At 41.5% G+C, this 15,939-nt stretch overlaps 1 protein-coding gene across 1 annotated transcript in view; it reads right to left on the bottom strand.

The window, feature by feature from the left end:
• ACSS3 (acyl-CoA synthetase short chain family member 3) overlaps positions 1 to 15,939 on the bottom strand; it is a 98,355-nt gene that overhangs the window by 27,657 nt on the left and 54,759 nt on the right. The window contains exons 6-7 of the mRNA XM_038756493.1: positions 4,935 to 5,015; positions 4,752 to 4,847 (exon numbers count right to left, since the gene is read on the bottom strand). Coding sequence (XP_038612421.1) covers positions 4,752 to 4,847; positions 4,935 to 5,015 — 177 coding nt within the window. The remainder of the gene's footprint in view (positions 1 to 4,751; positions 4,848 to 4,934; positions 5,016 to 15,939) is intronic.

The raw sequence follows: 15,939 nt of genomic DNA, 5'->3' as shown, positions 1-15,939 counted from the left end.
AATCTTAATGATGAAGAGCCTGTGTAGGAACAGAAAAGTTTGTGCAACCTTGGGCAAGTCATTTAACTTCTCGGTACCTCAGTTACCTCATCTCTAAAATGGGGATTAAAACTGTGAGCCCCATGTGGGATGGAAACTGTATCCAACCCAATTACTTTGTATCTCTCCCAGAGCTTAGTTCAGTCCCTAGCACACATTAAGCACTTAAATACCATAAAAATGGAATAAAATAAAAAAATGATAGTAACAGCATTGTTATGAGACTCCACAGGAATTCCTCCTTATCAATGGAAACGGTGGATTCATCTGCATTCTTTACCTATGCTGTGGTAGTGTGTTCCAGACCAAACACCTTCTCATTGATGGATAAAATTTCCTGGTTTCAGAGTGATAAAGATAATCCCATAACACTTCCATGTTGGCTTACCACCAGAACTTCTGTGACTTCCTTGGCTAAACCAGCAAGTTATGTTTCTGGCTTTAGTAAGTCTTTCTTTTCTTATAATCACAAGATTGAATAGTGATCATGTGCAAAAAAGGCTGTCAAAAACCGGATAATCTTTGCCATCCAAAAGGGGATCAGTTTACTTAACTGACATGACAGCAAAGTCGAAGTCATTGCCTAAGGATAATACTCCAAACTGGAGTCACCTAGTTAGAAAAATATTAATAATAAAAAATCAATAAAAGTATTTATATCATTTTTTTCTTCTTAACTTTATGGACTGACCCATTCAGTCCACATCTTCCCCTTCTCAAAAGTCTCCAATGTTTGCCCAACCATCCCCGCATCAAACAGAAACTCTTTACTTTTGGCTTTAAGGCACTCAACCTGCTCTCTCTTTCCAATATAATCTTGATGATTTCCTACTGTAATCCAACCAGCACACTTCACTCCTCTAAAACAGACCTACTCTCTGTATCTCAATTTCAACTACCTCACCACCAGTCTCTTGTTCACATTGTCCTCTGGCCCTGAAAATCCCTCCTGTCTACTATAAGAGAAACAGCGAGGCTTAGTGGGAAGATCACAGGCTTGGGAGTCACAGGTTGTGAGTTCTAATCACAGCTCTGCCACTTGTCAGCTGTGTGACTTTGGGCAAGTCATTTAATTTCTCTGTGCCTCAGTTACCTCATCAGTAAAATGGGGATTAAGACTGTGAGACCCACGTGGGACAACCTGATCACCTTGTATCTATCCTAGTGTTTAGAACAGTGCTTGGCACATAGTAAGTGCTTAACAATACCATCATTATTATTATTGTTATATCCAATAGTCCACCACTCTTCCCACATATCAGATCCTCCTAAAATCACATCTTCTTTAAGAGGTCTTCCCAGTCTAAGCCCATTATTTTCCTTATCCACCCTGCCCTCTGTTTTGACTATGAACTTGCTGTATACCCCTTAAGAACTTTGATACTCACTCCAGCCCCAGAATACTTACGTAAAGAACTCCTATACTCTACAATTTCCCCCTTCCCTGATTTACTTCAATGTCTGTCTCCCCCAGTAAGCTCCCTGATGACAGGGATCACATCCACCGTCTTCGTTGTTTTGTAATCCCATAGCATTTAATACAGAGCTCTGTAAACGTTAAGCACTCAACAAATGCCACTGAGCTATAGTTTTTGTATTAAAACAAAGCTCCCAGTGAATGTATATTGTTTTCCAGGTACTTTTTTTTATGCCGGCACAAGTAGCATAAGCATATTAAAATTAATCAACATGATTTGAAGCAGAGGAGGATTAACTAAAAGCTATGGCTCATCACTGAACAAATTTCAACATTTTATAAAATTATGTGCTTTACCTATTAGTAATAGCAAAAGCGGTGACCATTAGGATGACCTAAAAATTATTACTACCTAAAAGTTAACACTGAATTTTTGCTAAGATGTAAACTATTCAGAATTTTCTGTAGGATCAAACATGTCAAAGGGGATAAGTAGATAGAATAAGAGTTTTATTGATGGTAATAGTAGTCAATTGTATTTACTGAATGCTTACTGTGTGCAGAGCAGTGTACTAAGAACTTGGGGTGATGATTATGGTATTTATTACAGGTTTCCTAGGTGCCAAGCACTGCTCTAAACACAAGGGTAGATACAAAATAATCAGGTTTCAGTCTCTGTTCCACATGAGGCTCACAATCTAAAGGGGAAGGAGAGTACAACAGGGTAGGTAAATACAATCCCTGTCCACAATGTTTTTTGGGGTTTTTTCCCATGTGCATGTCTGTAAAATTACTGAATTTCCAAAGGGTAATCTTTCCCATCCTACTCAGCAAAAGAAACCTTGTACTAATAGACTAAAGATCAAGATAATGCCCAGCAAAGAATGAACAGCTGTTAATAATATCTTTAATCTATTTAAAGTATTCCAGAAGCTAAGAAAGATGACAGTGTTAAAGAACAGAGGAATTTGAACCAAAATAAATTTCACAGTGTTTGGTATACTAGTAGACACTTAAGTACCACAATTATCATCATTATTATTATTAATGTATTAATTCACTCAATTATTTATTGAGTGTTTACTATTGTGCAGAGAATTGTACTAAGTGCTTGGGAGAGTACAATACAACAATAAACAGACACATCCCCTGCCCACAACAAACTTACAGTCCAAAGACGGGGAGACAGACATTGATATAAATAAATTACAGATGTGTACATAAGTACTGTGGGGCATGGAGAGGGGATTGAACAATAGAAACAAGTCAGGGTGACGCAGAGGAAGTGGGAGAAGAGGAAAGGGGGGCATAATCAGGGAAGGCCTCTTGGAGGAGATGTGCCTTCAATAAGGCTTTGAGGCAGGGGGAGAGAGAGGGAGTAACTATCTGTGGGATTTGAGGAGGGAGGGCTTTCCAGGCCAGAAGCAGGACTTGGGCAAGAGGTCGGCGGTGAGATAGACGAGACAGGGGCACAATGATAAGGTTAGCATTTAGAGGAGCAATGAGAAGGTTAGCATTTAGAGGAGCAAAGTGTGCGGGCTGGGTTGTAGTAGGAGAGTAGCAAGGTGAGAAAGGAAGGGGCAAGGTGACTAAGTACTTTAAAGCCAACGGTGATGAGTTTTTGTTTGATGCAGAGGTGGATGGGCAGGGACTAGAGTTTTTTTGAGGAGTGAGGGACCATGTCCTGAATGTTTGAGAGTGTGCAGGTAAAACCTAGCATTCAGATGCAAATAGTGCTATTGTCAAAGAGCATTGCGGTGGATGATCCGTAATGATAACAATGATAATGGTATTTGTTAAGTGCTTATTATGTGCCAAGCACGCTGCTAAGCACTGGGGTACATAAAAGATGATCAGGTTGGACACAGTCCATGTCCCATATGGTGCTCACAATTATTTCAACAATTTTTTTTTAGGTAATCTTATGAAAGTATCCTAGATTTAAACAATTTTTCCCAAAAGATTATTAAATTATAACTACTGAAATTCAATAATTTCTGTAAAGCTTTTCCTTCAAGCTACCCAGAAATCAATTGCTCTGCTAAAATAGGTTCCAGTAAACGATTAATGGTAAATACTTATAACTGGTTTTCTTTTCAATATTAATAAGACATCCTCTCATCTTCCTGGAACAGCTTTCCTGGCAGAATTAGAGAGTGAACTAATAGACCACCCTTGACTCATCTCTCTCTCATTCAACCCACATATTCAATCTATCACTAAATTTTGTCAGTTCAACCTTCACATCACTAAAATCCACCCTTTCCTCTCCATCCAAATCACTATCATGTTAATCCAACAATTTATCCTATCCTGGCTTGATTACTGCATCGGCCTCCTTACTGACCTCCTTGCTTCCTGTCTGTGTCCACACCAGTCTATACTTCGTTCTGCTGCCCGGATCTTTTTTCTACAAAAATGTTCAGTCAATGTTTCCCCATTCCTCCAGAACTTCCACTGATTGCCCATCCACGTCTGCATCAAATGGAAACTCCTTATCATTGGCTTTAAAGTCACTCAGTCACCTTACCCTGTCCTACCTCACCTCGCTGCTCTCCTTCTACAACTCAGCCCACACACTTTGCTCCTCTAATGTCAACTGTAACTCGATCTCATCTATCTCACTGCCAACCTCTCTCCACGTCCCGCCTCTGGTCTGGAATGCCCTCCTTCTTCATATCCGACAATTTTTCTCCTCACCTTCAAAGCCTTATTGAAGGCACAACTCCTCCAGGAGGCCTACCCTAAGACCTCATTTCCTTTTCTCTCACTCTCTGATTTGGCTCCCTTTATTCACCCCACAACCCCAGCCCCACAGCACTCTAAGTACATATTTGTAATTTATCTATTTATATGCATGTCTTTTTCCCTCTCAAGACTGTAAACTCAATGTGGGCTATATTGTTATTTGATATTCTTCCAAGCGCTAAATACAGTGCTGTGCACTACGTCAGTGCTCAATCAATACAATTGATTGACTGGATAACCATGGTTTGGTCACTACATTCCCCTATTTTTCCTTCATGTTCATCCCAAATCACATAATATTCAACAATAAGCAAGGAGAAAGAGGGATGGAATAAAGTAGCATTTCCAGCCAATTATCTTGCCTACAAAGCACCAGAAAAGAAAGAACAGAAATGATACTGTAAAATTTTTAATAACTATTACTTTGGTAGATCTGTAAAAAGCAGAAGAATATCAAATGTCTCTTTAGAACTATAATCCCTTTAATCAAATAATTTAAAATACTGACATATTAAAAATGATCTTCATATTGGATTCAATAAATTACCTCATATAGGACTGTGGTGTTCCCATGCAAAAGGGGTCCATAACAGATGTAAGAATGTCCAACCACCCAGCCTAGGTCAGAAGCTGCCCACCACACCTATAAAACAATAAAAGGAATATGCTTTAAAAACTATACAAATCAAGCTGTTTAGCCTTTTTATTTTTTCAAAAACTTCACCATTACCTCTCCAGGCTTAAGTGCATAAATAGAAGACATCGTCCAATTTAGCATGACTGCATAGCCTCCAGTAGGTCTAACAACACCCTAAGTGAGAAACAAATTCAGGTTAAAGTCACTCCAAGTAGAGAAAAGTGCAATAAATCCCTTGTCTTTTATTTAAATCAGTCTCCAAACTTTTATAATAGTTTTTATTTACAAAGACCTATGATATGAATTGTGCCAAACAGAAGATTAATTCAATTTTCTCTTTTTATAGGTCTTCCAGAACACTGCAGCATGATGTAAAAAAAAAAAGAAAAATAGCCCAAGATCATGCATTTCCTAAGAATAGTGCTCTGCTTTATCTTCAAAGTGCCTCTAACCTAAACAGAGGGGACTGTATAATAATGATGGCATTTATCAATACACAAGTGGCCAAAATACCTACTTTATCAAGGGTACTCTTACAGAATTGTGACTATTGTGTTTTTCTTTGTACAACATGTATTAATCATGATTGTTAATAGTTTCAGTGTGCAGGACACTGAACTAAGCACTGAGAATAAATATGAGGAAAATACAGCATGATACAGCAGTATATTAGTACTCAGAGGTTACCATTCATTACCCCCCTTGATATCAATCAGTTGTATTTATTGAGCACTTACAGAGTGCAGAGCACTGTACTAAGCACCTGGGAGAATACAATATAGCAGAGTTGGTAGACATGTTTCCTGCCTACAACAAGCTTAGAGCCAATAGGACTCACTGAACGCCTACTCTATGCAGAATATGCTACGTGGCTCAGTGGAAAGAACACGGGCTTTGGAGTCAGAGGTCAAGGGTTCAAATCCCGGCTCCACCACTTGTCAGCTGGGTGACTTTGGGCAAGTCACGTAACTTCTCTGTGCCTCAGTTACCTCATCTGGAAAATGGGGATTAAGATTGTGAGCCCCACATGGGACGACCTGATCACCTTGTACTCTCCCCAGCGCTTAGATCAGTGCTTTGCACATAGTAAGTGCTTAATAAATGCCATCATTATTATTATTATTATTATTACTAAGCACTTTGGAAAGTGTGGTACACTTGGTAGACAAGGATCCCTGCTCTCAAGGACCTTGGAGTCTAGCACAGCCCTTGTTCCAAACTGCCACAGATTTCCCAGCTGTAGAGAAGGCTACCCTCCTCCTCCATTAGCCATTCTCAGCTCCTGTAATGGTGCAGGCTGGGGGTGGAACTAAACCAAAACTAGGCACCAATCCCAATGGAAACTGAATTTTCATTAAAATATGCAGACTGATTTTCTAGCATGTGCCATATTCACCCACAAGGTTTATTTAAACTAGGAATGCATCTACATTAGAGAAGCAGCGTGACTCAGTGGAAAGAGCACAGGCTTCGGAGTCAGAGGTTGTGGGTTCTAATCCTGGCTCCGCCACTTGTCTGTTCTGTGACTTTGGGCAAGTCACAACTTCTCTGGCCCTCAGTTACCTCATCTGTAAAATGAGGATTAAGACTGTGAGCCCTATGTGGGACAACCTGATTACCTAGTATTCCCCCCCCAGCACTTAGAACAGTGTTTGACACATAGTAAGTGCTTAACAAAAGCCATCATTATTATTATTATTATTGTTATTATCTGTAAAACCCAAGTATCTTTTAAATTAAAGTGTGATTAGAAAATACTCAGAAAATACCTGATTCCCCCAAAATCTCTAAAAACCACCCTTCACCGTCACCAAAAATTGTCTCTGAAGAAATAATACACAAAATAATAAAAGTATATATATATATATATATATATATATATATATACACACACACACACATACGTTTTATATATACCGAGATGGTGGATATATATATATATATATATATATATATATATATATATATATATCTCAAGACAGAAAGAAAAACATACTTCTACACTGTTTACTAAAACTGCTGCTCTCTTCAAGTTGCACCAGTAAAACATAGGTACCAAGCTGTGGAACAGATTTTCTACAACAGCAACAGCACCTGGCTCCTTGGCAATTGTCATAAGTAGCTTTGCTGGAAACAGAGATGTGTTTGGGTTGAATGATTTGGTTAGTATGCAGACTTAATTCTGATCATGTGGAACTATAATTCTAGGAGCTCTGCCTATCTATTAAGCAGATGCATTTTCTAGTGTAAAATGGTGAGCTATTCTTCCATTTCATTCTGGTTCTTTTCCTGCCTATCGGATAGTAGATAATTATTTTGCCCTCTCTAAAGGCCACTGTCTTGGGTTAATCACTAGGTGGATTTGATGTTAAATAAAAATTTTCAGAGGATTTAAAATCAAAGCATTCCATTTGCCATATCATTAATGCCTATAAGAATAACTGTTCAAGAGTCAGTCACTTCATTCCACAATTCAATCACATTTTAAATAACAAAAATAATAATAATAATATTTGAGGTATTTAAGTGCTTACTATGTGCCAGGGACTGTACTACATATTGGGGTGGATACAAGCAATTCAGGTTGGAGACAGTCCCTATCACACACAGGGCTCACAGTCGCAATCTCCATTTAAAGATTAGGTGACTGAAGCACAGTGAAATAAAGTAACTTACCCTCCGGATTCCCAGGCCCATGTGTCTGTATATTTTTCCCAATTTACAGCTTACTTTGTCAAACTACTTAAGCACTATTTTGGATGGGCATATATTTGGATGGGCATATTTCACGTGGGGATTGCCCCGTTGTGGGCAGGGAATGTGTCCATTTATTGTTATGTTGTACTCTCCCAAGTGCTTAGTACAGAGCTTTGCACACAGTAAGCACTCAATACACACAATTGAATGAATATCAAGCCATCACAGTCAAGTTCAGTTGAGCCCCAACTTCTGACTGACCACTATACATAAGATCCAGAGTTTCATCACAGCTGATATAGCTCAGGATCTGTAAGCTTCGCCAATCATTTCCTCCAATCACTTGGAAATATACCTTTCTCTCCTTGTCAACTCTTCTGCTTACACTGTTCCATTCCCACTTTTCCCTGTTCCTAGCCATTTTCTTCCCCCTGCAGACTTCCAACTTGGTCCATCCCTCACCTGTATCCATCCAGCACCCCTCAATCTATCAATGGTGTTTATTTAGTACTTACCATGTGCAGAGCACTAAATTGAGCACTTGGAAGAGCACAATACACCCCATCCTCAAGCCCGGTTGAAGGACTGCCTCTCATGTTCCCCGCAACTCCTGGTAGTCTTTAGTGGTAGCCGGCTTGGTCACCATAAAGACAATAATAATAACTGTGGTATTTGTTAAGTGCTTATTATGGAATACAAGCAAATCAGGTTGGACATAGTCCCTGTCCCACATAGGGCTCAGAGTCTTAATCCCCATTTTACAGATGGGGAATTGAGGCCCAGAGAAATGACTCGCCCAAGGTCACCCAGCAGACAAGTGGTGGACCTGGGATTAGAATCCATGACCTTCTGACTCCGAGGTCCATGCTCTATCCACTAGGCCATGCTGCTTCTCTGGGGGGCAAGGCTGAGTCCAGGAGCTGAGAACAGTTTGCAGCTGCCAGCAGAACCAAAGTCTCCATGGGAGAGAAAGGAAAGGAGGTTGATGGGGCTGTCAAATGCTGGCTGCACTTAGGGATCAGTGCTCCAGGGACATCAAGGGGACAGACCTAGTAGGGTTTCATGGGGATGGCTTTGGCATCTCTGGAAACCGAGCACTGGGCAGACAGAGCCCAGGTGCAGAGAGCCACAAGGCAGCTGGGTCACATTCCCACTACTTGAGTCAAGGAGGTGCTGGGCCGGGATCTAGGCAGTCAACCACTGGGAAGGAAACATGGGTTGTGTTCTCTTCTCCTTATCCTGCTGGCTGTGGCCAAGGTGTATGGTTTCAGGGGATTAAAGACACTGTGCACCTCACTGATTTATAATAAAAAATAAAATACTGGGGGAGCAAACATAGCTCAGAACGTAGGAGTAGTGACGGATGGTGGATTGACTTAAAAACAAACATCCTCAGGAATAGTGGAGGAGAAGGGATAAGGGGAGGAATTTACAGAGTAATTTTTATTTACCTGTCAAGTCCGGTCATCATGTTGAGGCTGGAACCTGACAGATATCATGAATGTCTAGGGGAAAATCTACCCCATGATGCTGCTGTTCACGTTATAGGCATGTATTCGAGGAACACATCATGACTGTACTATGGAATATGGCCTGTAGTTGTTTTACAGGAGAAAGATCCATTCCTTCTGCATTATCTGGGAATTGGGACTGACAGGAAAGTAGTGGGCTCAAACCAAAAGATGAGAAGCTTAGGACAAGCAGTTTAAGCTGGGAAAAGCATTTGGGACAAATTTGAGAACTGAATGCCTAGCGAAGGAAGCTGTGGAGTCTCTCTGTTTAAAGAGGAGATTATTCAAGAACAAATGATTGGCTTGAAACAATGAATTGAATTATTTTTATCCTTTGACCTATATATTCATTGACCACACTCCGCTTCACCTCTCCAAAATAAATAATTACAATTTCTTACTTTCTTGGCACCCAAGTCTGGTAAGCTGAGAGAAAGCGAGTAAAAGGACATAGGGAGTCCCTGCTCACCTCATTTTTTTTTTACTGTATTTGTTAATCACTTACTATATATACCAGGCACTGTACTAAGCACTGGGGTAGATACAACCTGATCAGGTTGGACACAGTCCATGTTCCACATGGAGCTCACACTCTTAATCCCTATTGTACAGATAAGGTGAATGAGGCACAAATGACATCAATCATGTCATACATGATTTTTGTACATATTTTTTACTTGTACATATTTTTTACTCTATTTATTTATTTATTTATTTTATTTGTACATATCTATTCTATTTATTTTATTTTGTTAGTATGTTTGGTTTTGTTCTCTGTCTCCCCCTTTTAGACTGTGAGCCCACTGTCGGGTAGGGACTGTCTCTGTTGCCAATTTGTACTTCCCAAGCGCTTAGTACAGTGCTCTGCACATAGTAAGCGCTCAATAAATACGATTGATGATGATGATGATCAATCAACTGCACTTGAGTGCTAAGCATGTGCAGAGCACTGAACTAAGTGCTAGGGAGAATACAATATAACAATATAACAGAGTTGATAGACATGCTCCTTGCCCACAATGAACTTATAGTCTAGAAGGGAGATGGACATGAATATAAATGAATAAATGATGGATATGTACCTAAGAGCTGTGGGCTGAGGGAGGAGGTGAATGATGGAAAATATCCGAGCACAAGGGAGACGTAGAAGGGAGTGGAAGAAGAAGAAAGGAAGGCTCAGTCAGGGAGGGCCATTTGGAGGACATATGCCTTCAATAAGCTTTGAATATGGGGAGAGTAATTGCCTGTCAGACAAGAAGAGAAAGGGCATTCCAGGCAAGAAGCAGGACATGGCTGAACGGTCAGCAGAGAGATAGCTGAGATCAAGTGAGTAGGTTCGCATTAAACGAGCTAACTTTGTGGGCTGGTCTGTAGTAGGAGAACAGCGAGGTTATGTAGAAGGGGGCAGGGTGATTGAGTGTTTCAAAGCCTATTTAAAGGAGTTTCTGTTTGATGTGGAGGTGGGTGGGTTATCACTGGAGGTTCCTGAGTGGGGAAACATGGACTGAACATTTTTGTAGAAGAATGATCAGGGTAGCAGAGTGAAGTTTGGACTGTTGTGGGGAGGCAGGAAGGTCAGTACCGCGTTGGCTGTTTGGATGCACAGGAAAGGATGGATTTTAGTGATGTTGTGAAGGTTGAATAAACAGGATTTAGTGATATATTGAATACCATGGGTTGAACGAGAGAAATAAATCAAGGATAATGCCAAGGTTACAGGCTTGTGAGACAAGAAGGATGCAGTCTACAGTGATAGGAAAATCAGAGGGAAGACAGAGTTTTGGTGGAAAGATAGAGAGTTCTTTTTGGGACATGTGAGGTTTGAGGTGTCAGCTCTCAGCCCAGCTGAGAGCTCCCTCCTCCAGGAGGCCTTCCCAGACTGAGCCCCCTTTTTCCTCTCCTCCTCCCCATCCCCCATGCCCTACCTCCTTCCCCTCCCCACAGCACTTGTATATATGTTTGTACAGATTTATTACTCTATCTGACTTGTACATATTTACTATTCTATTTATTTTGTTAGCGATGTGCATCTAGCTTTATTTCTATTTATTCTGATGACTTGACACCTGTCCACATGCTTTGTTTTGTTGTAGGTCTCCCCCTTCTAGACTGTGAGCCCATTGCCAACTTGTACTTCCCAAGTGCTTAGTACAGTGCTCTGCACACAGTAAGCACTCAATAAATATGACTGACTGAATGTTCTTATGTCCTGAGGGCCAGCGGAAATGCAAGATTGCAGAGAGGGAGAGAGATCAGGGCTGGAGATATATATTTGGGAATCATCTGCATAGAGAGTACAATTGAAGCCATGAGAATGAATGAGTTCTCCAGGACAGTGGGTTTAGATGGAGAATAGAAAGGGACCCAAAACTGAGCCATGAGGGACTCCCACAGATAGAGGGTGGGAGTCAGAAGAGAAGCCCATGAAGGAGACTGAGAATGAGCAGCCAGAGAGATAGGAGGAGAACCAGGAGAGGACAGTGTTAGTGAAGCCAAAGTTGGATGTTTCCAGATGTGGGTGATTGACAGTATTGAAGGCAGCTGAAAGGCCAAGTAGGATTAAGATGGAGTAGAAGCCATTGGATTTGACAAGAAGGAGATTATTTGTGACTTTTTGAGAGGCTGCTCTTTGGGGAGTAAAGGGGGTGGAAGCCAGATTGGAGGGCGTCAAATAGTTAACTGGAGGAGATTAACTTGAGACAGCGGATGCAGACAACGTGCTTGAGGAGTTTGGAGGGGAATGGTACAAGGTAATATTGTGGGCTCAATGTGTCTGTTTATTGTTGCACTGTACTCTCCCAAGTGCTTAGTACAGTACTCTGCACACAGTAAGTGCTCAATAAATATGACTGACGGAAGGAAATGGGGCAGGGGATTTTTTTAACAATAGAGGAGACACGGGCATATGTGAAAGCAGTGGGGAAGAAGCCATTGGAGAGCAAACAGTTGAAGATGGCAGTCTGGGGGAAGAAGGGAGGAGGCAAGTGCTTTGATAAGGTGCAAAGGGATGAGGTCAGATGTGCAGGAGGAGGGGTTGAATTTTGAGAGACAGCAGGAGATCTCATCTTGGGATACTGCTGGGAAAGACGGGAGAGTTGAAGAGAGAGGGGGAGGAAAGAGGGGCTGGAGAGGAGCAGAGGAGATTATAAGGAGATCACACCTACTGACTTCAATATTCTCAGTGAAGTAGATAGCCAGGTCACTAGGGGAAGAGATGGGGAAGGCAGGGGTATAGCTTATTTGAGGAGGGAGCTAAAAGTCTGTCAGAGTCAGGATTAGAACCAGATCCTTCTGACTCCCAAGACCGTGATCTGTCCACTAGGCCATGCTGCCTCTCATTCACCAGCCCTCAGCTTGCCACTACCAATCCAAAGTATTGCTGAGACAATCACTGAAACATTAATTCATTCCATTGTATTAATTGAGCGCTTACTGTGTTTAGAGTACTGTACTCAGTGCTTGGGAAGTACATGACCCTAGCTTCCCAGCAATTCTGATTGCCACATTTAAAATCCTTAAACACTTCATGTTGCTGGTTTCTTAATTCTACAAATTACATTTTATGATTATTGAGCAATGAAATTGGGTAAACTGGGTTCACGTTCCCAAATTACTCAGGTTTTTAATTACATAATTAATATAAGTGAAAAACAGTACGTAAGGACATAAGGAATAACTTTCCGTAAAGTTGGTTGGGCTACTACGGGAGTTTGTAGTGCCCGCTTCCTAGGAGATTTTGAAAGAAAAATAAAGATTACTATCCTCTAGGGATGGTCTAGTCATTCATCTGCTGAAGGGCTCGGGAAGGGAAACAATGTGGGAATCCAGAACCAGTCTGAATTCAGCTCTGTTCTAAGAAAAATCTGACAACTGTTCCAGGCCAGGGGTGGGGGGTGGGGGAGACAGGGAGGGACCTCATCACCCAGATCCCAACTCAAGTCTTGCAATGAGCTGACTGAAAACTCCTTGAGGATAGGGATTGTATGTTCCAAGCTATACTGTGTAATGATTATAATAATAATGATTATAATAATGATTATAATAATAATGGCATTTGTTAAGCGCTTACTATGTGCCAAGCACTGTTCTAAGCACTGGGATAGATACAAGGTAATTGGGTTGTCCCACGGGGGCTCACAGGCTTCATCCCCATTTTACAGATGAGGTAACTGAGGCACCGAGAAGTTAAGTGACTTGCCCAAAGTCACACAGCTGACAAGTGGCGGAGCCAGAATTAGAACCCATGACCTCTGACTCCCAAGCCCAGGCTATTTACACTAAGCCACGCTGCTTCTCCAAAGCACTCAGTGCATTACTCCTCACACAGCTGGTGCTCAATAAATCCCACTGATCGATCGATTTGGATCAAACGTAGCCTCAGCCCCACATCCTTCATTTTACTCCACCCCAAACCTCTGGACTGCGTGCTGGCTCACCACTCGCCCCTCTCTGCCCCAAGTCCACTTGCATGCCACCACCCCCTGCCTATAGACTGTAACCTCCTTCGAGTCTGTTAGCTCCTTATGAGCAGGAGAACATCTCTACCAACTCTGTTGTTTGTACTCTCCCAACCGCCTAGTACGGTGCCCTGCAGTAATTGTTCAATACATACCACTGATTGATCGACTGCCCTAAAAGGCCATTAGCCTCAGGGGTGGCAGGAGCAGTAAGGGAAGAGGGGAAAACAGAGGCCACTGGCATTCTGGTTACAGAATTTCTTTTTAACTATTGTCACTGAATTTTCTTCTAAATGACCACACAATTATTAGCCAGGTACTAATTTCTCAGGCATCAGAGATGCTAAATGTAATGGTGCTTATTGGATTCTTTTAAAAGAAGTTTTCACTCTTCAATACGACATTTATATGAAACAATACTTATGTAAAGGCTAAGATTTACATAAAACAAGAATTATAGCTTTCAAAATATTTTTGGTTGGTAGCAAATCCACAAATATATCGGTAGCACTTTAATAATAACGATGAGAATGTTGATGATAATAACAAAATAATAACAAAGATAACAATAGTGACGTTTGTTAAGCGTTTACTATATGCCAAGCACTGTACTAAGTGCTGGAGTAGATAATCATGTCCCACATTGGGCTCACCATCTATGTAGGAGGAAAACAGGTATTGACCATTTTGCACATTAGGGGACTGAGGCACAGAGAAGTTAAGTGACCAGCCCAAGATCACACAGCAGCCAAGTGCCCCATCCAGGATTAGAACACAGGTCCTCTCTCAGGCCTGTGCTCTTTAAATTAGGCAATACTGCTTTTCTCTTTATCCATAAGGCTAAAAGTAATAATGAATGGCCATTTGCCAAAACCCTCTAGTTTCTGTTCATACACAACATATCTGCATTGCATTCATAGCCCTTTTCTCACAAGACTACTCTGAAATGGTGCAATTTAAGGAGCAAGGCTCAACTGGGATGAGGTGGCAGAATTTGTTTAGACATTGGTAATAAATCCTTCCAATGGGAAAACAATGGGGAATGAGACAGCAAATGTTTGCTGCCTAGAAAAGTTGTGTATGACGGTCATGCAATTGGACTATTTGAATCCAATTATTAAGAGGAATTTAGCTTATCCTATGTTGTTTTCTTTTGAGGCAAATCCTTTAATTTGGGAAACAGTGTAATTATTTTTGCAAGTTAATTCCTCATGGTAAACTTAAGGTAAAGGATTCAAAGTACAATCCCTTGGCCCAGGTTTTAAAGTGAAGCAAGATGGATCTGTAACCCTCTAAAGTGCTGCTTTGACAGCTGGGTAATTTTATATTCATCTTGGCTACTTTAAGATGAGGGGCAAAGGTGAAATGAGTTTGGCATTTTAACTGTGTGAAGCCTATATCAGACACAAAGGAAATGTCAGAAGTTTTTTCACTTGACTTTTACTCAAGATTTTTCCCTAAGGCAGAGCATGTGAAGGGGAAAATGGCAGTAAAGACTACGACACAGAAGTCAATGCAGGAGGAGGGACAGAGAGGATGGGATGGAGCCAGAACAGAAGAAACAACGGTCTCCTGCCTGGATCATTTTTTCTAAAATCTACTTCTGCATCAAACAGAAACTCCATACCATAGACCTTTAAGCTCTCAATCGCCTTGTCCACCTCCTCTCTTACCTCACTGATCTCCCAGCACGCTCCCTTGGTTCCCCTGACACCAACCGACTCCTTGCCCAGGCCCCGCCTCTGGCCCGGAACTCCCACCCACTTCATATCCGACAGTCCACCACTCTCCCCACCTTTCAATCCTTATTAAAATCTCAGGTCCTCCAAGAGGCCTCCATGTGCAGAGCCAGGAAATGCGCATGAGTGATGGAGTAACTGCTCTTTGAGTACTCCAGTGGGTCTCCTTTAGTTCAGGATCACTTCAAAGAATTGGGTGTTCTGAGTCCTGGTGGCATTCAGTAGAGTCTCCTAGAACTGGGCTTCCAAGGAGACCCTTTCTCTTCTCTCTCCTGGTCAAAGATCAAACCTGCCATGCACGAACCTAACCCAAGACTAAATTTCCACATCCTTTCCAAACCAAGGAGGTGAGAGCAAGGTATGACAGTTTGCCCCATCTTTCCCCGGAAGGGCTCTGCAGCCCACGGAGCTTCAGCAAAATGTTCTTGGTCAGTGCAGTTCTAGGAGACTGTACTGAATACCACCAGGACTCTGAACTGCCCCCTCCTCTTCCCCAAGCCGCGCCTCAGGAAGCCAACCAATGTCTTCCTAAAGCTATTTCTGAGCCCAACAAGGCGGAGGGAGAGTGTCAACCAGCCAGAAATCCAGCCTGAGGTAGTTTTAATTGGAAAACTACTTATTAAAAAGGAATAATCTTGTATTTTAAGGCCCAGAATACTGTCAATTGAGGAAAGGAAAACAAAAACAAGACTCA

The sequence above is a fragment of the Tachyglossus aculeatus genome, chromosome 14 (genome assembly GCF_015852505.1).
Source record: "Tachyglossus aculeatus isolate mTacAcu1 chromosome 14, mTacAcu1.pri, whole genome shotgun sequence".
NCBI lineage: Eukaryota > Metazoa > Chordata > Mammalia > Monotremata > Tachyglossidae > Tachyglossus > Tachyglossus aculeatus.
This window is presented reverse-complemented; position numbering and strand designations above follow the sequence as displayed.